The sequence below is a fragment of the Amblyraja radiata genome, chromosome 3 (genome assembly GCF_010909765.2).
Source record: "Amblyraja radiata isolate CabotCenter1 chromosome 3, sAmbRad1.1.pri, whole genome shotgun sequence".
Lineage (NCBI taxonomy): Eukaryota > Metazoa > Chordata > Chondrichthyes > Rajiformes > Rajidae > Amblyraja > Amblyraja radiata.
Window position 1 is genome coordinate 33541455 of NC_045958.1, and position 22871 is coordinate 33564325.

General features: G+C 41.9%; 1 protein-coding gene across 1 annotated transcript in view; it reads left to right on the top strand.

Annotated features, from left to right (window-relative positions):
* The window catches only part of rorb (RAR related orphan receptor B), a 219173-nt gene that overhangs the window by 153390 nt on the left and 42912 nt on the right, over positions 1–22871 (top strand). Inside the window, exon 5 of the mRNA XM_033017557.1 lies at positions 775–1191. Within this exon, the coding sequence (XP_032873448.1) occupies positions 775–1191 (417 nt within the window). The remainder of the gene's footprint in view (positions 1–774; positions 1192–22871) is intronic.

The window sequence follows — 22871 nt, forward strand, 5'->3', positions numbered from 1 at the left end:
CCAATAAAGACATTTTAAGAGAAAGTCAATAAGCATATGTGGCTAAAGGGAATAGCTAACAGCAGGAAATGTAATAAAATGTAAGACTTCAGAAAAGCATTAACACCCACCTGAATCAGTTCTCTTTTTTTGAAACTCTTTGCAGTACTAAGTACACTAGTGGTGCAGTGGTCTAATTACAAGAGTCAGAGTATCAGACTTCAATTCCTACCATGCAGTTGTGATATTTAAATTCAGTTAACAAAATAGCATTTTGAAAACAATGATCATAAGTAACGATAACAACAAGATAATCAGATTCTCTATGTCAAAGCATCTGGTTCTCTGATGATAGAGCATTGCCTGATTTGACTCATTAACACCATTTAAAAGACATTTGGGTAGGTACATGGTAGTAAACGTTTAGAGGGACATTGGTCGAATGCAGATAAACAGGAGTAGCTTCGATGGAGCACCTTGGTTGGCATGGACGAGTTGAGCTAAAGGGCCTGTTTCCGTTCTATATGAATCTATAACTATGACTCCAGCTCACTACTTTGATTGACTTTTAAATGGCCTCTGAAATGGCCTAGAAATCCATTTAGTTCAACAGTAATTAGGAATGGATAATAAATGGTGGTATTTTGAGTAATGTCAAAATACCCGTTGTTAAGATTTATAAAAACAATGATTATAGTATTGTGTTTGAAGTTCCCATGAGAATGTGATATTGGGAAGTAGAGTCTTAGAATTTCAAATTATTTAAGGAAGCCTTTCTTTCCTCTCTGCTCACAGCTGTAAAGTTTGGGAGGATGTCCAAGAAGCAGCGGGACAGTTTGTATGCCGAGGTCCAGAAGCATCAACAGAGGCTGCAAGAGCAACGGCAGCAACAGAGTGGTGAGGCAGAGGCTCTTGCCCGCGTCTACACCAACAGCATCAGCAATGGCTTGACAGACCTCAACAACGAAATTGGTGGCACTTACGCTAATGGACATGTAATCGACCTGCCAAAAGTACAATCTGAGGGAGCTAATGGATATTACAGTGTAGATTCCGCACAACCATCACCGGATCAGTCCGGAATAGACATGGCTGGAATCAAGCAAATAAAACAAGAGCCTATTTATGAACTCACACCTGTACCAAACTTGTTTACGTATAGCTCTTTTGCAAGTGGTCAACTGGCTCCTGGAGTAACAATGAGTGAAATAGGTAGGTATGGAAAGGAATAATATATACAGTATTTTCTTTTAAAATCCCAGTTGTTGGCATAATTATTACTTTTATTCAACACTGCTGCCAGGAATGATTTTGATGCTGCAAAAATGGGTTGACAACTGTCACTATGAAACTCACTATTAAAATTTAATTTGTTATTGATGGAGGAGATGATAGAGGAGATGTTATTGATAGAGGAGAAAATTTCATTTGTTATTAATGGAGGAGTTGCACTACAGAAAATGACACGAATGTGAAAACTTTTGGTTGACAGTGTCCAAAACAAATTGTAGTGGCGTGTAACCTGTGTTTATTTGGTTTGTGCATTTCCTGTGCCCAAATTTCCTTAAAATGGTCTCAAGCACAGAAACTGTGGGGTAGATTGTTTTATTTTGTTCTTGAATATCAAACAATTGTGTTGGTGGACATTTCAGAAGGATTTAAGAGAGAGTTAGATAGAGCTCTAGGGGCTAGTGGAGTCAAGGGATATGGGGAGAAGGCAGGCACGGGTTATTGATTGGGGACAATCAGCCATGATCACAATGAATGGCGGTGCTGGCTCGAAGGGCCGAATGGCCTCCTCCTGCACCTATTTTCTATGTTTCTACAACTAAGGAAATAGGGCTGCATTTCCAAGAATAGAGTCTTTGGAGGAAAAAAACAAAGCTGTTCACTTTTTGGATCCAAAATTATCCTCAACTGATTTTGCTATTGAACATCATCCCGCAATTAGTGACATCAATCAATCAGCTTTATTGATATAAGACATCCAAGTCTTCTTCCCAGAAGAGTTCAGAACTAACGGGCTTAGCCTTGATGAGTGGGACTTGATTTAAGATGGGCCCCAGAGGCAACTTTTTCACTCAGTCCCAGAGGGTAGTCTGTATCTGGAACAAGCTGCAAGAGGAAGCCATTGAAGCAGATACAATTCGGATTGTCATAAGATATTTGGACAGATATATGGATTGGGAGGGTTTAGAGAGATATTGGCCAAATGCAGGCAAATGGGTGTAGCCCAAAATGCCAAGGTTTGACCAAAGAGCCTGTTTCCATGTTGTACAGCTTTATGCCTAAGTATACATTCAGAAAATCTGCCCTAAAACCCCATTTTGGGGCAACCAGAAGTCATGAAAAAGTCTTTCTATAGTTTAGCTTAATTGAGTTTAGTTTAGTTTAGTTCAGAAATACAGCATGGAAATAAGTCCTTCGGCCCACCGAGTCTGTGCTGACCGGTGATCACCCGTACACTAGCACTATCCCACACAGTAGGGACGATTTATAATTTACAGAAGCCAATTAACCTATGAACCTCTACGTCTTTGGGATGTGGGAGGAAATTGGAGCACTCGGAGGAAACCCACGCGGTCACAGGAGAATGTTCAACAGACAATACCCGTAGTCAAAATCGAACCCGGGTCTCTGGTGCAGTAAGGCAGCAACTCTACCGCTGCGTAACTGTGCCGCCCCGCTAAGTACCAACTTTATAATCATCTTTTAGGCTGCAGTATCATCAAGAAAATATCAGTCCATGCTTAGTACATCTGCCTGAGAGTGTTTGACTCTTGGAGTCACTAATAAAGATAGTGATTTGTCAATCTCAGTCTTTGTGTTAGTATTCTAAACCATCACACAGGTGCAATGTGGTATAAAGATGAGATTTAAAGGTGTAGCAACACTTATAGGGGTGTATTATAGACCGCCAAATGGGGATCGAGAATTGGAAGAGCAAATATGTAAGGAGATTGCAGATATTAGTAGTAAGCACAAGGTAGTGATTGTGGGAGATTTCAACTTTCCACACATAGACTGGAAAACACAATCTGTAAATGGGCTCGATGGTTTGGAGTTTGTAAAATGTGTGCAGGATAGATTTTTGCAGCAATACATAGAGGTACCTACTAGAGAAGGGGCAGTGCTGGACCTGTTAGGAAATGAGACGGACAGGTGGCGGAGGTATGCGTTGGGGAGCACTTCGGGTCCAGTGATCACAATACCATTAGTTTCAATATAATTATGGAGAGGGTCAGAACTGGACCTAGGGTTGAGATTTTTGATTGGAGAAAGGCTAACTTTGATGAGATGCGAAATGATTTAAAAGGAGTGGACTGGGACATTTTGTTTTGTAGGAAGGATGTAGAAGAGAAATGGAGGACATTTAAAGGGGAAATTTTAAGAGTACAGAATCTTTATGTTCCTGTTCGGTTGAAAGGAAACAGTAAAAATTGGAAAGAGCCCTGTTTTTCAAGGGAAATTGGACATCTTGTTCGGAAAAAGAGGGAGATCTACAATAATTATAGGCAGCATGAAGTAAATGAGGTGCTTGAGGAGTATAAGGAATGTAAAAAGAATCTTAAGAAAGAAATTAGAAAAGCTAAAAGAAGACATGAGGTTGCTTTGACAAGTAAGGTGAAAGTAAATCCAAAGGGTTTCTACAGCTATATTAATAGCAAAAGGATAACGAGGGATAAAATTGGTCCATTGGAGAGACAGAGTGGACAGCTATCTGCAGAGCCAAAAGAGATGGGGGAGATATTGAACAATTTCTTTTCTTCGGTATTCACCAAGGAGAAGGATACTAAATTATGTGAGGTAAGGGAAACTAGTAGAGTAGCTATGGATACTATGAGTTTCAAAGTAAAAGAAGTACTGACACTTTTGAAAAATATAAAAGTGGATAAGTCTCCAGGTCCTGACAGGATATTCCCTAGGACATTGAGGGAAGTTAGTGTAGAAATAGCCGGGGCTATGACAGAAATATTTCAAATGTCATTAGAAACGGGAATAGTCCCCGAGGATTGGTGTACTGCGCATGTTGTTCCATTGTTTAAAAAGGGTTCTAAGAGTAAACCTAGCAATTATAGACCTGTTAGTTTGACTTCAGTGGTGGGCAAATTAATGGAAAAGATACTTAGAGATAATATATATAAGCATCTGGATAAACAGGGTCTGATTAGGAACAGTCAGCATGGATTTGTGCCTGGAAGGTCATGTTTGACTAATCTTCTTGAATTTTTTGAAGAGGTTACTAGGGAAATTGACGAGGGTAAAGCAGTGGATGTTGTCTATATGGACTTTCGTAAGGCCTTTGACAAGGTTCCTCATGGAAGGTTGGTTAAGAAGGTTCAACTGTTGGGTATAAATGCAGGAGTAGCAAGATGGATTCAACAGTGGCTGAATGGGAGACGCCAGAGGGTAATGGTGGATGGCTGTTTGTCGGGTTGGAGGCAGGTGACTAGTGGGGTGCCTCAGGGATCTGTGTTGGGTCCTTTGTTGTTTGTCGTGTACATCACTGATCTGGATGAAGGTGTGGTAAATTGGATTAGTAAGTATGCAGATGATACCAAGATAGGGGGTGTTGTGGATAATGAAGAGGATTTCCAAAGTCTACAGAGTGATTTAGGCCATTTGGAAGAATGGGCTGAAAGATGGCAGATGGAGTTTAATGCTGATAAATGTGAGGTGCTACACCTTGGCAGGACAAATCAAAATAGGACGTACATGGTAAATGGTAGGGAATTGAAGAATGCAGTTGAACAGAGGGATCTGGGAATAACCGTGCATAGTTCCTTGAAGGTGGAATCTCATATAGATAGGGTGGTAAAGAAAGCTTTTGGTATGCTAGCCTTTATAAATCAGAGCATTGAGTATAGAAGCTGGGATGTGATGTTAAAATTGTACAAGGCATTGATGAGACCAAATCTGGAGTATGGTGTACAATTTTGGTCGCCCAATTATAGGAAGGATGTCAACAAAATAGAGAGAGTACAGAGGAGATTTACTAGAATGTTGCCTGGGTTTCAACAACTAAGTTACAGAGAAAGGTTGAATAAGTTAGGTCTTTATTCTCTGGAGTGCAGAAGGTTAAGGGGGGACTTGATAGAGGTCTTTAAAATGATGAAAAGGATAGACAGAGTTGATGTGGACAAGCTTTTCCCTTTGAGAATAGGGAAGATTCAAACAAGAGGACATGACTTCAGAATTAAGGGACAGAAGTTTAGGGATAACATGAGGGGGAACTTCTTTACTCAGAGAGTGGTAGCGGTGTGGAATGAGCTTCCAGTGGAAGTGGTGGAGGCAGGTTCGTTGATATCATTTAAAAATAAATTGGATAGGCATATGGATGAGAAGGGAATGGAGGGTTATGGTATGAGTGCAGGCAGGTGGGACTAAGGGAAAATAATTGTTCGGCACGGACTTGTAGGGCCGAGATGGCCTGTTTCCGTGCTGTAATTGTTATATGGTTATATGGTTAAAATATAAGAGGGTGAAGTTCCATTAATCCACAGTCAAACCTGATAGGAAACTCATGATGGATTTTGTACTAGATTTGAAGTTTGTATTAATAGCGTCCAATATCATTTGAAATGATTATAATTCTGGAGCTCAGCATTTGTGAGATAAGTTGGTAGAATTGGAGAATGGTATTATGTTATGAAAGGGGACCTCTATCCTGGATCTCACGGGCCAATATTTAATCAAGCAATTCAAAAAATTCTTCTATTTTAAATGTCAGAAAATGCTGGAAATACTGTGGAGTGAAACAAATTCAGTGTTTTGTTAATGGCCTTTTATTATAACTGGACAAGTGAGGAAACAAGCAATTATTAGCTGCAGAGAGGGGGAGAAGAGAGGGAATGCCCACGATAATGTGCAGGCAGACTATCCAATGGTTCTTCAATGTTGTAAGATAAAAAAAAGATAATTAAATGAACATGCTGGCATGGAGAACAGAACAGTTGTAGGAAATCAGTGACATCTGTACCTGACTGATGCCTTGTTTTCCAGTAATTATTTTAATGTTCTCACTCATGGGGCAATCCTTGAGTTAGTTACCCTCCAATGCAGGGTGTTAATTAAATCATTAAATCCTTGCATGTGTCTGTAAGTCATCAATGGAATATAGAAGAATGTTCACCAGCAGAAGAGGCTTCCATTTAATCCATTTTCGGGCTGTGTTGAACCACAAAATCAGCAAAAGGCTCCAAGGCAGCCACCATGAAGCTTTTGTTTTTCAGCAGTCCACTTTCACAGCTCTCTATACATCTACTGAAAGACGTACAGGCCACGAGAAAAAGAGTGCAAACGTGGATGGTGACATTTGTAAAGAACGCAACCAGTAACAGTACAACCAAATCACCTGTCAGCAAGAATTGCCATTATGCATTATGTGGCTTGAGAGAACTGCAGGCCCTCTTCAATGTGCATTAGCCGAATCTCCACAAAGTAGTGGTTTGCAGCACATTGCACAGCACTGAGGATTGGAGGCACAAGTTGGAGTGGGCAAAGCTTGCTCAGGCTTCATGGAGGAAGAGCAGAAGGAGATCAATAAGGAAGTTGTTGGCTGTGTAAGAGAACTACTACATGTTGCTGCTTTATGCTCCTGTACCACACGGAAACCTTGGGTGGGGCGCAAAGTCTCCAGAGGTTTTCGTTCAGGTTTCCTAAGTGGGACAGGGGCATAAAATGGTTTCCTAAGTGGGACAGGGGCATTAAATGCTCCACGATCAATCACACCATTCCTGCAACAAGCTAAATGCCACCTGGCAATAACTAACCAGAAATAAAAAAGTTATTATATGTGTCTCTAGAAGTAGAACTTTTAAAATGTCATGGTACCCATATACAGCTGTAAATAAGCCTTAACTTTCCCTCTTCCTCAAGCTGTGTTGTACACCCTTTATGGCTATACCAGAGTAGAGGCAGGATGTGAGCTGAGTGGCTCATTGGCGGGGTTTTTGGAGCCTGTGAGGGAAATGCTGTGGGCTGATCCACAGGTGGGTGGCACGGTGGCGCAGTGGTAGAGTTTCTACCTTACAGCGCTTGCAGCGGCGGAGAACCAGGTTCAATCCTCACCACAGGTGCTGTCTGTATGGAGTTTGTACGTTCTCCTCGTGACCACGTGGGTTTGCTCCGAGATCTTTGGTTTTCTCCCACACTCCAGAGATGTACAGGTTTGTAGGTTAATTGGATTGGTGTAAATGTAAGTAATGTCCCTAGTGTGTGTAGGGTGGTGTTAATGTGCGGGGATCGCTGGTCGGTGCGGACTCGGTGGGCTGAATGGCCTTTTTCCGCGCTGTATCTCTAAACTAAACTAAAACCTGCATAAGTGCTGAACAGACCTAAGCATTGGGATAGACACAAAACAACTGTAGTAACTGAGCCGGTCTGGCAGCATCTCTGGAGAAAAGGAATAGGTGATGTTTTGGGTCGAGAACCTTCTTCAGACTGAGAGTCAGAGGGAAATGAAATGAGAGATGCAGAAGGTCAAAGACAGGAACGCGTACTGTCTGGATGATCAGCCATGATCACAGTGAAGGCGGTGCTGGCTCGAAGGGCCAAATGGCCTACTCCTGCACCTATTGTCTATTGTTTATTGTCTATTGTAAATAGAACAAATAAATGGAAGATGTGAAAAAAGTATAGAATCTACAACATGGAAAATAGGTTCAGGAGTAGGCCTTTCGGCCCTTCAGGCCAGCACCGCCATTCAATATGATCATGGCTGATCATTGAAAATCAGTACTCTGTTCCTGCTTTCTCCCCATATCCCTTGATTCTGCTAGCCCTAAGAGCTACATCCAACTCTCTTGAAAACATCCAGTGAATTAGCCTACGCTGCCTTCTGTGACAGAGAATTCCACAGATTCACAACTCTCTGGGTGAAAAGTTTTTCCTCATCTCAGTCCTAATCAACGATGAACAAGGAATGGTGGAGCCCACGATAGTCCATTGTTGGCAGTGGGGCAGGTGATAGCGAGTTATGCAGGCAGTGAAACCCAACAGGGCGACAGTGAAACTAGTACGACGACTAGGGTGAGGGAGGGACGAAGAGAAAGGGGATGCAAGGGATACATGATGTAAGAGAACCGATATTCATATCGCTGGGCTGTAAGCAGTGCAAGCATTAGGACACCAAGTAACGTAAGGGATAATGAATGACATGGAGATGTGGAGTGGAGGCAAATAGTGAGACGTGGAAGAACTCAATCAGAGTTCCATTCTCATGAACGATGTCATCATCACCTTTTCCCTGCTCCCGATAAACTGGCAAAAACTTTGCCTCAGATCAGAGAAATGATGAATTGCTGAGGTTAGGATATTATGTGGTCTCATTCAAGCTATCATTCCAAGTGTTCACAACCTCAGTGACAGATAGCATGTAGGTAAATGAGTGGTACATTTAATGTTTAGGAATGAACTGCAGATGCCTGTTTACACTGAAGATAGGCACAAAATGCTGGAGTAACTCAGCGGGTCAGGCAGCTTCACTGGAGAAAATGAATAAGTGATGTTTCGGGTGTCTATAGAAGAAGGGTCTCTGCCCAAAACGTCATTAATTCCTTTTCTCCAGGGATGCTGCCTGACCCGCTGAGTTACTCCAGTAAGTTGTGTCTATCTTCGGTACATTTTGATGTCCTTTTCCTTTGGCCAGTTTTCCTGTGAGAATGAACACTATGCATGGGAAATCTGCCAATAAATTGCACATTCTGTCAGATTGCAGCGGATAAATCATGTTCGTCACCAGGCTTTAAGTGTAACATCTGCATCCAGCTTGGCAAGGCTAGAGCAGCTTGAGCCTGTGATGTGGACTCTAAACTGCCACACTGTCGCCACCATTTCCTGTTGTCAACTGGTATGTGTGAGACACCAAATGAAAACCTATCCAACTTTATTACTAGAGGCAGCGAGCAGTGGCCCACTGGCGCAGCTGGTAGTGCTGCTGACTCACCGATCCTAACCTCAGGTATTGTCTATGCAGTGTTTGCATGTTCTCCCTGTGACAACGGGGGTTTCCTCCAGGTGCTCCGGTTTCCTCTCATAATTGGCCTCTATGAAAATTGCTCTTGATGTGTTTGGAAAAGATGGGAAAGTGGGATAACAGAAATGGTGTGGATGGGTGATCGATGGTTGGCGTGGGCTTGGTATTTCCATGCTAGATCTAAACTAGACTAAAGTATAAGTGCCTGAATTATAAGCATGGGTTCTGTGAAAAACCACAGTTAGATTGAATGACTTCTAACTGTGGGCGTCATCATTACCAGCAGGATGGGTAAAGATCCAGAGGAGAAATATAGGAATCAGTTGAATTGTCTGAAAATTAGATTCATATAAAAAAGTTTATTCTTTGCTGATTTCTGTGAGTATGCCATGCAAACTGGCTGAAAGAAGTAGAATTCTGACACCAAATAGCTGTAAGGTCCTCATTTTCTCATCTCCATTTGTCACATATCTTCTCATATCTATTTTTTCCCGGGCCGCCTTTGTTAATGCGAGTTGCTAGATGACTCAAATCCCCTTCTTTTTCTCTGTCTTTTATTATATTCTGTACGTTAATATGAAGTGAGAGAGTGAAGCCACCTAGGCATTAGAATAATGGCTTGTGCTGAACAAGAGAACCTATTTATTAATAGAGACTCTGAATGAAAGTTGTGATATTGCCTAAAGAGCATATTGAATGTCAGTAGCAGTGAGGCACATGGGGACAAAGAGTGAAGTGCATAGATGCTTCAGAAGTAACTTAATGTCTGTAAAGAGGTGAAAGTCAGATTGAAGTGGCTAGAATAATGAATGCATAGATCAGGAGTGACTCACACATTCTCACGTATTTCTTCACTGGTTAGCAAGCAACAAAAGCTTTTCATTGTACCTCGGTACACGTGACAATAAACTAAACTAAACAATCTGAACTTCTTCCTCTTCTTGCGTTTGAGGCAGCAGAGGTTATGTAACGCCCTCCAGCCGCTGTAGCCAGTTCAATGTGCTGTTGTCGAGGGCCATGACGTGTGAGGTCTACCCCTCCACCAGGGGGGCGGAGAACAGCGCAGTCGAAAATGACGTGCTGCGCTGTTTGTTGGCCTGCTCCACACATGCCGGCTGCAGATGAACGCAGCCCCCAGCGATGCATGTTGGCGTTGAACCGGCCGACCCCTGTACGGAGCCGGTTCAGGGCGACCCGCTCTTTTCGGGGTAGGACCAAGCCTGGTGGGGCTGTGGCGTTCGGTGCAACAATTAATTGAGGAGGTCGCGAAGTCTGTTCCCAGCTGGTTCTCCATGCTCCTAGTGTGTTGAAACCGGAGCCACAGAGGGTCGCTGCGTGACGTGACAATCTGATGAGTTCATCAAACTACTTACATTATTAACAATGTTAAGAACATTGCTGCTGCCTGCTCCATGGTCAGCTCCATGTGCATTCTTTGTGTCACCAGCAGGCTACTCTCTCCCAACACTAAGGAAATATGATCCATTAATATGTTTTTGTTATTGTTCATCACTCGTTCTCTAGTAAGGCATCAGGTCTATGAGACCATAAGACATAGGAACAGAATTGGGCCATTTGGTCCATTGTGTCTGCTCCATCATTCAATTATAGCTGATCTATTTTTTACCCTCAACCACATTCTTCTGCATTCACCCCGTAACGATTGGCCTTTTATAGGGTTATGATGTGCATGGAGATGGCTAATTAGACCAATCTGAGCAGGAAGGTTCCTTCCATGTGGGTGGCAGAGGTGCAAGGATGCTGTAGCATCAGTGGTTCTTGATATTTGAGATTCTCTTTTTCTCTTTAATTCCTCTAGTCTAGCCTCCACAAATAAGTGACCAGCACTTTTTATGTGTGTACGCCAGACAGACAGATCCAATGCTTATTCCATGTGGGTTTTGCCAACGTTGAAACTGTATGGGGATGTTCTAAGAAACTCTTCAAATCTGCTTTTTCAATCAACCCCATGATTGTTTGTCCTCAGTCTGCTATCTATACAATAATTGATTTGCTATTTGGTCAAAGTCTGTACCCTTACCAGCTTAACAACACCTTTCCTATAACAGGGTGACCAAAACTGAACACAATACTAAATGTGTTCTCACCAATATCTTGTACACATGTAACATGAGCTCCCAACTTCTATAGAAACATAGAAACATAGAAATTAGGTGCAGGAGTAGGCCATTCGGCCCTTCGAGCCTGCACCGCCATTCAATATGATCATGGCTGATCATCCAACTCAGTATCCCGTACCTGCCTTCTCTCCATACCCTCTGATCCCCTTAGCCACAAGGGCCACATCTAACTCCCTCTTAAATATAGCCAATGAACTGGCCTCGACTACCCTCTGTGGCAGAGAGTTCCAGAGATTCACCACTCTCTGTGTGAAAAAAGTCCTTCTCATCTCGGTTTTAAAGGATTTCCCCCTTATCCTTAAGCTGTGACCCCTTGTCCTGGACTTCCCCAACATCGGGAGCAATCTTCCTGCATCTAGCCTGTCCAACCCCTTAAGAATTTTATAAGTTTCTATAAGATCCCCTCTCAATCTCCTAAATTCTAGAGAGTATAAACCAAGTCTATCCAGTCTTTCTTCATAAGACAGTCCTGACATCCCAGGAATCAGTCTGGTGAACCTTCTCTGCACTCCCTCTATGGCAATAATGTCCTTCCTCAGATTTGGAGACCAAAACTGTACGCAATACTCCAGGTGTGGTCTCACCAAGACCCTGTACAACTGCAGTAGAACCTCCCTGCTCCTATACTCAAATCCTTTTGCTATGAAAGCTAACATACCATTCGCTTTCTTCACTGCCTGCTGCACCTGCATGCCTACTTTCAATGACTGGTGTACCATGACACCCAGGTCTCGCTGCATCTCCCCTTTTCCTAGTCGGCCACCATTTAGATAATAGTCTGCTTTCCTGTTTTTGCCACCAAAATGGATAACCTCACATTTATCCACATTATACTGCATCTGCCAAACATTTGCCCACTCACCCAGCCTATCCAAGTCACCTTGCAGTCTCCTAGCATCCTCCTCACAGCTAACACTGCCCCCCAGCTTAGTGTCATCCGCAAACTTGGAGATATTGCCTTCAATTCCCTCATCCAGATCATTAATATATATTGTAAATAGCTGGGGTCCCAGCACTGAGCCTTGCGGTACCCCACTAGTCACTGCCTGCCATTGTGAAAAGGACCCGTTTACTCCTACTCTTTGCTTCCTGTTTGCCAGCCAGTTCTCTATCCACATCAATACTGAATACATAATATGTGTCTCTAGAAGGGTCTTGACCCGAAACGTCACACATTCCTTCTCTCCAGAGATGCTGCCTGGCCCGCTGAGTTACTCCAGCATTTTGTGTCTACCTTCTACACTCAATACTCTGACTGATGAAGGCCAATGTGAAGGAAAGCCTTCTTGATCACTTCTTGATATCAATTTCAAGGAACTATGTATGCACTCGTATATTGCTCTGCTGTACAACACTCCCCTGAGCCCTGCCATTCACTGTGTAGATCATGCCCTAGTTAGGTTTCCCAAAATGCAACACCTCACACCTCTGGTTATTAAATTCAATCAACCACTCCTCAGCCCATCTGCCCAACCAATCAAGATCCTGCTACAATTTTTGGCAACCATCATCACTATCTTTAGTGTCATCTGCAAACTTAATCATCACGCCTCGCACGTACTCATTTAAGTCATTGATACAGATGATAAACAGCAACGGGCCCAACACAGAACCCTGAGGCACACCACTAATAACCGGCCTCCAGTCTGAAAAACAACATTTCACCATCACATTTGTCCACTACAGAACACCCTCTGACCATTCACAAGGATAGACACAAAATGCTGGAGTAACTCTGTGGGACAGGCAGGATCTCTGGAAAGAAGGAATGGGTGACGTTTCGGGTCAAGACACTTCTTCAGACTGAGTCTGAACACCATATTAAACAGTGTGGAGGCAAGCATTTGTCTCACATCACTAGTGGAATAGGTCTAAAGACTATCCGTCCTCCATTACTCTGACCAACATACCATCATGGAGTTGTTGCACAATAGGGCAGAAATATTTAGGGCATCTGTACTTTGGTCAATCTTCTATAGGCCCTACAACAAACAGTGTTAAAGGTTTGGTGATCAAGCTGCAGATTTGCTCTTGGCACTTATCTTGGAGCTGTCATGCTGCAAAAATCATGTCTGCCATTCAGTGCCCTTCATCGAAACCATGTTGGTTTTCTGGTAGTAGACCTCCCTCAAGATGAGTGATCATTCTTTTTAATAGGTCTCTAGCAAAGATTTTACTTGCATACACTTGTATAGAACATAGAACAGTACAGCACAGACCGGGCCCTTCAGCCTACAAAGTCTGTGCTGATCATGATGACAAATTAAACTCAGCTCTTATGCCTGCATATGTCCCCTGTTCCTCCATTCCCTGCATATACAAGTGTCTATCTGAAACCTCTTAAAGCCACTATCTCATTTGATTCCACCACCACCCTTGGAAGTGTGTTTCAGGCACCTACTACTCTGTAAGAAAAATTGCCCCAATCATCTCCTGTCTATCCTCTCTATGTCTCTCATAATTTGATTTACTTCTATTAGTTCTCAGTCACTGATGCTGCAGAGAAAACAAACGTGGCTAGTCCAACTTCTTTGCATAGATAATGCCTTCTAATCCAGGCAGCATCCTTTTAACCATCATCTGCATTCCCTCCAAAGCCTCCACATCCTTTGTGTAATGAGGCTAACATAACTGCATACAATACTCCAAATGCAGTCTAACCATAGTTCTATAAGCCTGTAACATGACTTCCTGATACTTATATTTGAAAGGTTGGTTCTTAAGGCATTTTTGAAGTGCCTTAAGAAATTTGAAGATTTGTTTTGTTCCAAAGCATCTGAAATAGCTATGTCAGTTTGTCAATCAACACTGAATTCCTTTCTTTGAAGATTTCTGCTGTTATAGCATCTGCTCCTGGAGGTAGACACAAAATGCTGGAGTAACTCAGCGGGACAGGCAGCATCTCTGGAGAGAAGGAATGGGTGACGTTTCGGGTCGAGACCCTTCTTCAGACTGAAGTCGTTCCTTCTCCAAAGATGCTGCATGTCCTGCTGAGTTACTCCAGCATTTTGTGTCTAACCGATTTAAACCAGTATCTGCAGTTCTTTCCTACACACCTGTTCCGGTTTTCCATATGATAATTATGACTGCTTTGTGAATTTATGCCAGGGCTAATGGAAATTGTGGTATGTAATCTATTGCTGCATCACAAATTGTGTATGGTTTATTTAGTACAGAGTTGATACATTGATTTATCCCCACCATTTCATCTTGGAGTAACCTTTATTCTGCTTTCCCTGTGTAACGAAAGCAACATCTTTTAACTGCCATGCTTTTAATGTGCCTTTAGATAGTGGGGCTGTAACTGAGTCATGCCATATCCATTCTGGCTAATTGGTCAAATAACCCAAAACAGTTGTGTGGATGCCATGCCTGCAATATGGAATGGATAGGTGACATTTTGGAGCGGAACCTTTTTTCAGACTGATTGAGTAGGGGAAAAAGCTGGAAAAGAGAATTAGGGACAGGACAAAACTGACAAGTAATAGATGGATTAAATGAGAGGGGCTTGATCAGCGGATGGGTGATGTTACAAAAGTTGTAGGTGAAAAGGAGACAAAAGGGTGTCAGATAAGGAGAGAATGAGGGTGAAATATAAAGCCAGAGAGACAAAACTAGATGAGGGTGAGGAGAGGGGGAGTGGGGGGGGGGGGGGGGGTGTAGAGGATAAGGATGGCAGGATTGTGGGAGAAATGAGTGGGATGGAGATCAGGAAAGAGAGAGGGGGAAGGAGGGATGTTACTTAAAGTTGCAAATACATAGTTTATACCATTGGGTTAGTAGCTACCCAGGCAGAATAGAAGGTGCTGTTCCTCCAGTGTGCATGTGGTCTCATTCTGGCAGTGGGAACAAAGTTGCAGCTGTACTAAAACATTGTTAGACGGCATTTGGGTTTCACTGACTGTTCTAGTCACAACACTAAGGAACGATATGGCAGTAACAGAGAGAGTGCAGAAGAGATTCACTGGGATGCTGAATGGAATGGAGAGTTGTGGTTATAGCAGAAAAGGACACAAAATGCAGGAGCAACTCAGCAGGTCAGACTGAAGAAGGGTCTCAACCTAAGATGTCACCTGTCCACATTCTTCAGTGATACTGCCTGACCTGTTGAGTTGCTCCAGTACTTTGTGTCCTTTTGTGTATTAACCAGCATCTGCAGTTCCTTGGCTTCACATTGATATAGCAACAATTGAATAAGCTGTGTTTATTGCCTTTGAAACACACGAGGCTGAGGGATGACCATATAGAGGTTTACAAAATTCTAAGGGGCACTGATAGATAGTCAGAATCTTTTACCCAGGGCAGGAGTGTCTTGAACTAGAGGGAAGAGTGGGGCAGTTTTTGATGAATGGGGAGAAATTTAAAGGTAATCTGCGGTTACGTTTTTTCACACTGAAGTGTGTGGAGGATAGGGTTAATTTGCGGGGATCGCTGGTCGGTGCAGACTCGGTGGGCCAAAGGGCCTGTTTCCGCGGTGTATCTCTAAACTAAAATCATACACAAACTAGATAATGCTGTGAGTTGTCTGATGAGCTCATCCTCCTATTTGTGTCACCTTTGTACACCGCCGTTACTTTTCTTAACTGTTTTGTCCTATGTGAAGACAGTTGGCGGAGACAGTTGGCGGCATGATGTTGGAAATGTAAGGAGCACAAACAGTGACAGATGTCAACCCATCTTCAGTGACAGTAACTAAATCTGCATCACATGCACTATCTGCCACACTTCTAACATTTCGCCGTGACAAGAGTTGCCGTTGCAAATTTGCTGCTGGGATTTCTGCTCTGTATGAATGTTCCCACTCTTGGAAAGTACTCACGGGGCTCCTTGTCACCTGGCAACTCTACACAAGATATGCTTGTACTTTTCCTCAGCATTTGGCAGTAGTAAATGGGTTGCAAGTTGTAGTAAAAAAAAAACCTTTCCACGAGATGTTTAGAATGAATAAACTTGTTTCTTTAAGTCGAGCAACTCTGTGATCAATTCCTGGGCTTCCTCTCCACTTTGAATCTTTTCCCATGGCAAAGAACTCAGGAGTGGATTTCTAAAACAATATCACAATTTCTAAAACAATATCCAGTCCATGTGCTGATAAACTTAACAGAGAAATAAGAACAAGACTGGAAAGGTAGTTTGGCTCCACCTTAGACAAGCATCTAGGATCTTACAGTCGTCAGGTTAATAAACATTTAAAATACTTTCCAGCTGGAATTAGAATGAAAGTTATAAGTATTATAAAGGGTTGGGTAGATGTTATCGGGAAACTACTAATGCATAAGGCGAGACATTAACTTAACGTGATGCTTTTTAGAGCATATGTTGTCACAGAATCAGCCATTTATTCATTTATTTCCAAGCAATATCACATAAACAGCTCTCTGCTAAATGATCTTTGCTGGCTTCAGAATTGAAAACTTAATTCCACTGCAATTTTTCCTTTGAAGGAAGTAATGTTTTACAGATCAGACTGCAACATGTCTACACTGTAGCCATGGGGGTTGGAGAAATATAATCTTAATCTACATTGACCAGCTCTATCTGAAAGAGATGTTGACATATATTTCTTATTATTCAAAAGACGATGGAATCCCTTTTGATACTCTTGCTTGCACCTTATTCGTACAACAGTTCGACCAGTCTCTGTTTTCAACTGACTTCATTTACCCCATCAATTGATCTGATTGTGGCTGGCAGTCTCCAAGGAACCATTGAAATTTCCATCACTGAGAGGGATCATTGAGGCCATCACAACCATTCTGCTGCTTGGCAATATACTACTAATGCTGCTTTTCATTTGTGCCTCCAATAAAATATTTATGCACACTTCTGTTAAAAATTGCTGTATGAAAGCTTCCAACAGCCCACCATGTAAATACATTTCTCCCCACCTTCTCTTTTTAATTTTAATTTGACAGCCAAAAGGAAAGTGCTTTTCTATTTGCACTACCAACATCTCTTGATTTATGTGTTGACCTCAGTAAGTTTTTACCTACAGTACTGTCTCACTGTCCTTTCTCTGTATTACTTACATTACGGTTTATTTTTCCTTTCACTCCATCACTTTCTATTACTCCATTGTTTTCACTTACGTTATCTTGTTGTATTAACTCATTCCTCCTGTTTTTACGTGCACATTTTTCTTACTTTGAACCCAGTAATGCAAATCATATAAGGAAACATGCAGTGGTACAAAGAGTTGCTGAAGCATCTCTATTCTACCAGGCACACTACAGGTGTGCACTATAAGCACTCATATGTTCCATTCATACATGGCATACATTTTACTACATAGAGTGCACTGCTTTTCTCATCTGTACACATTATTTAGATTTGACCTTTTCAGATGTTTTCAAATCAATTTGATCTTTTCAGAGGACCTTGTTTCATTGGTGTATCTTTCCTGTCATTTCTTGATTCAGTTCAGTAGAATCTTATTTCATTTCATCCACAATCTACATTAAATAACCTATGGGAATCCACTAATAATCACTAAATCCTTCAATATTCTTGTATGTCTGCCCAGAAATCAATCATTTGCATTTGTACTTCCAATTTTATTCCCTGTCTCCTCAAGATATCGCTTTGAAATGCAAATTCCAGCATACACACCAATATGCTATTTCCAAATGTCAGATTACCTGGGTAATGCTAATACACAAACTATCATGTTATTTGAATTGTTTCACTACATGACTTGTGAATTAATTTTATTTCTCTCTCAACCACATCCCTCTCCTCATTCTTTGACAGAATGAAGCTGATTCATATTCTGAAATTTCTGTTGCATTACTTTATCTGTTGTGAAAGATGGCATTAATCTACAATTTACCAGAAGGTTTGCGATAACCAAAAAGACAATACGGGGAGAAAAGATGAGGTACGAAGGTAAGCTAGCCAAGAATATAAAGCAGAATAGTAAAAGCTTCTTTAGGTATGTGAAGAGGAAAAAATTAGTTAAGACCAAAGTTGGACCTTAGAAGACTGAAAAAGGTGAATTTATTATGGGGAACAAGGAAATGGAAGATGAGTTGAACAGGTACTTTGGATCAGTCTTCACTAAGGAGGACTCAAACAATCTTCCTGATGTAGTAGTGGCCAGAGGATCTGGGGTGACAGAGGAACTGAAGGAAATCCACATAAGGCAGAAAATTGTGTTGGATAGACTGATGGGACTGAAGGCTGATACATCCCCAGGGCCTGATGGTCTGCATCTCAGGGTGCTAAAGGAAGTGGCTCTAGAAATCGTGGATGCATTGGTGATAAATATCCAATGTTCTATAGACTCAGGGTCAGTTCCTGTGGATTGGAGGGTAGCTAATGTTATCCCACTTTTTAAGAAAGGCGGGAGAGAGAAAACGGGGAATTATAGACCAGTTAGCCTGACATTGGTGGTGGGGAATATGCTGGAGTCAATTATAAAAGATGAGATAGCCACACATTTGGATAGCAGTAACAGGATCGGTCCGAGTCAGCATGGATTTACGAAGGGGAAATCATGCTTGACTAATCTTCTGGAATTTTTTGAAGATGTAACTAGGAAAATGGACAAGGGAAAGTCAGTGGATGTAGTGTACCTGGACTTTCAGAAAGCATTTGATAAGGTCCCACATAGGAGATTAGTGGGCAAAATTAGGGCACATGGTATTGGGGGTAGAGTGCTGACATGGATAGAGAAGTGGTTGGCAGAGTAGGGATTAATGGGTCCCTTTCAGAATGGCAGGCAGTGACTAGTGGGGTACCGCAAGGCTCGGTGCTGGGACCGCAGCAATTTACAATATATGTCAATGCATATGAGAGGATGAGAGGGAATCTCATTGAAACATATAAGATTGTTAAGGTTTGGACACGCTAGAGGCAGGAAACATGTTCCCGATGTTGGGGAAGTCCAGAACCAGGGGCCATTATCCGCATTAAACTTCAATGCATGGCAGATAAAGATTAATGCGGATAAATGTGAGGTTATCCACTGGTAGCAAAAACAGGAAGGCAGATTACTATCTAAATGGCGTCAAGTTGGGAAAAGGGTAAGTACAACGGGATCTGGCGGTCCTTGTACATCAGTCTAGGAAAGTAAGCATGCAGGTACAGCAGGCAGTGAAGAAAGCGAATGACATGTTGGCCTTTATTACAAGAGGAATCGAATATAGGAGCAAAGAGGTCCTTCTGCAGTTGTACAGAGCCCTAGTGAGACCACACCTGGAGTATTGTGTGCAGTTTTGGGTCCCCTAATTTGAGGAAGGACATTCTTGCTATTGAGGGAGTGCAGCATAGGTTTACAAGGTTAATTCCCGGGATGGCGGGACTGTCATATGCTGAGAGAATGGAGCAGCTGGGTTTGTACACTCTGGAGTTTAGAAGGATGAGAGGTGATCTCATTGAAACATATAAGATTGTTAAGGTTTGGACACGCTAGAGGCAGGAAACATGTTCCCGATGTTGGGGAAGTCCAGAACCAGGGGCCACAGTTTAAGAATAAGGAGTAAGCCATTTAGAATGGAGACGGGGAAACACTTTTTCTCACAGAGAGTGGTGAGTCTGTGGAATTCTCTGCCTCAGAGGGCGGTGGAGGCAGGTTCTCTGAATGCTTTCAAGAGAGAGCTAGATAGGGCTCTTAAAGATAGCGGGATATCAAGGGATATGGGGACAAGGCAGGAACGGGGTACTGATTGGGGATGATCAGCCACGATCACATTGAATGGTGGTGCTGGCTCGAAGGGCCAAATGGCCTACTCCTGCACCTATTGTCTATTGTCTATTATTGAGTCATTTTAACTTTGTTATATTTAAATACACTCATAATATTTGTTTCTTCAGTGCTCAACAGACAATTCTCATTGACCTTATGGTCACACCATTTGACATTGGATGATAATGGTTGAAACTCACATAATGGTTGAAACTCACATGGCATTCAAATAGATTTGAAGGAAATTTAGGACTATTAACTGAGACTAGTTTTTTATGATAGGCCACAATATGAGAAAATAGACATGGGTTCTTCAAAGTAGATTTTGTTGCAGTACAGGACTTTCTCTCTATATCTTGGTAGATGTGCCATTAATAACCTAATACCAATATTTCACCCCAATCCACTTTAAATGATCATCCTTGAACAGTAAATAATTATCAAACTCCTTTTCACTGCATTCTTATTATCAATGCATTTTCTTTTGAAAATATCTCATGGATCATTTCCAATTCCATTAAATGGGTCTTTGTTGGCTTGGCTCTGCCATCATTACAGATAGTATGTTTGCTTACTAGCTTTGCAAAGTCTTTAAGCAATGCTAGTCAATACAGAACATTTCTACCAATTCCCTTTGTGCTCATATAATCATGCAATCATACAGCACAGAAATAGGTTGTTAAGCCCATGTCATTCATGCCACTGTGAAGTCAATCTATGTTAATCTCATTCGCCCTCATTAAACCCATATATCTGCTTAATTCCTCTCATACTGCCTGTCCAAATCACTTTTAAATGCTGAAATAGTATCTGAAACCTCTACCTCCTCTTGCAACTCATTACAAATATTCATCACCCTGTCTGTGCACAACTTACCTCTCAGATCTTCTTTAAATTTCTGCCCTCTCACCTTACACCTGTGCTTTCTATTTCTAGATCGCCACTCCCCACCTCAGTCTTGGGAAGAAACTCTGACTATCTACCCTATCTATGCCCCTCATAATTTTGTAAACAACTATAAGGTTCCCGCTCAGCCTTCTACTTTCCACTGAGAATAAACCCGGCCTATTGAATCTATCCTTATAACCACAGCCCTCCATGCCAGGTAATATCCTAGTGAATCTTTTCTGCATTCTCACTGTTTCTACTATATTCTTCCTGTAGTGTGGGGGTTAGACTGTATGCAATATTCTGACGGTGATCCAAACAATATTTTACGTAGCTGCAACATAACATTACAACTCCTATTCACAATACCTTGGCCTGTGAAAGCAAGCATACTAAATACCTTTTCCACTTCACTGTCCACCTGCATTGCCACTTTCAAAGAGCAATGGACTTGCATCTCAAGGTTTCTCTGTACATCAAAAATCCTCCGGTCTCTGTTATTGATTCTATATACCCTTACAGTATTTGACCTCCTAAACCTTGAAGCTGCCACCATTTTCTAACTGATGTACGTCCCACTGTATCTTTATACAACCTTCTTTATTATCTACAACTCTTATCAATGTTTGTCACCTGCAGACTTATTAAGCAAGCCCACTACATTCTTATACCAGTCATTTCTATATATCCTACTACCAATAGAAGACCCAGCACCAATTCCTATGGTACTTCACTTCTTACTGATTTCCAGTCAGGAAAACATTCACTCATCAAATTTTGTACCAGTTTCACCAACACACCTCGTATCACTCTGCCTCAACCTACTGGACTAACCTATCATGCGGGACCTTGTTGGCTTAATAAAGTCCATATAGACATCTACTGCCTGATTTCATCAATGTTCCTTGTTACTCCACTAAAAGTTCAATCCGATTTGTGAGACATGATCTCCCCTCCCCCAAACCAGTCCCTGCCTTTTCAAGTCAACATAAATGCTATCTCTCAGAATTGATTAGTAAGGGGGGTCACGGGTTATGGGGAGGGGGCAGGAGAATGGGGTTAAGAGGTAGAAATAGATCAGCCATGATTGAATGGCGGAGTAGGTTTGATGGACCGAATGGCCGAATTCGGCTCATATCACATGACCTTATGAGAATCTTCTCCAACAACATCCCTACTGTGGCTCATTAGTCTGTAGTGTCCAGGCTTACAAGGCAACAGTATGAGCTCTAATTGTCCAGTATATCACCCGTGGTTAATAACAATGGGAAGTTCTTGGTCTGAGCCCTAGCTATCACCTCCATTGCATCTTTAATATTTTGCTCTACCTCCTATTTGGCCTTGGGGATTTATCCATCTAAATGTGCTGCAATATTTCTAGTATTTCCTCCTAGCAGATGCCCTGCAGAATGTTAGTGTATCGCTCAACTCTCCAGCCTCCTCCCATGTCCTTTCCGGTGGAGACCAATGAGAAGTATTAATTTAATATATCTCTCATCTGGCTCCACACATGGATTACCCTTCTGACCCCTGAGAAGACATATTCTTTCCTTAGCTGTCCTCTTGCATGTAATATAATTCAAGTTGTAGGATTCTCCTTAATCCTACTTGTTAAGGCTATTTTATGGCCCCCTTTTACCCTCTTAATTTCGTTCCTGAGTTAAATCCTATATTCTCGATAGAAATCAAGTGACTTGTTTGTTAACAATTTCCTATACCTGGCAAATGCCTACTCCTTTTCCCTGATCAAACTTTCAACATCCTTCATTAACTTGGTTTCCTTAAACATATGTAGACACAAGGAACTGCAGATGCAGGTTTACAAAAAAAGATTCAAGGTGCAAGAGTAACTCAGCAAGTCTGGCAGCATCACTGGAGAACATGGACAGGTGACATTTTGGGTCGGGACACTCCTTCAGACCTTGTAGCAGGAGATCAAACTATTGAAGAAATACTTCTAAAGAAGGATCTCGACCTGAAACATCACCTGTGCCTGTTCTCCTGAAATACTGTCTAACCCGCTGAGATACTCCAGCACTTTGTCTTTTTTCTCTAAACTTACCATCTTTGCCTCCGAGTCTTATAGGCACATGTCGACATGCTGTCTCTGAACCTCTACCATGATACCAGAATGCTCCGTGTTTCTCTTCCAAAATATGTCTTTTCAGCATACTTGGATGATAAGTTTGCATTTACATTT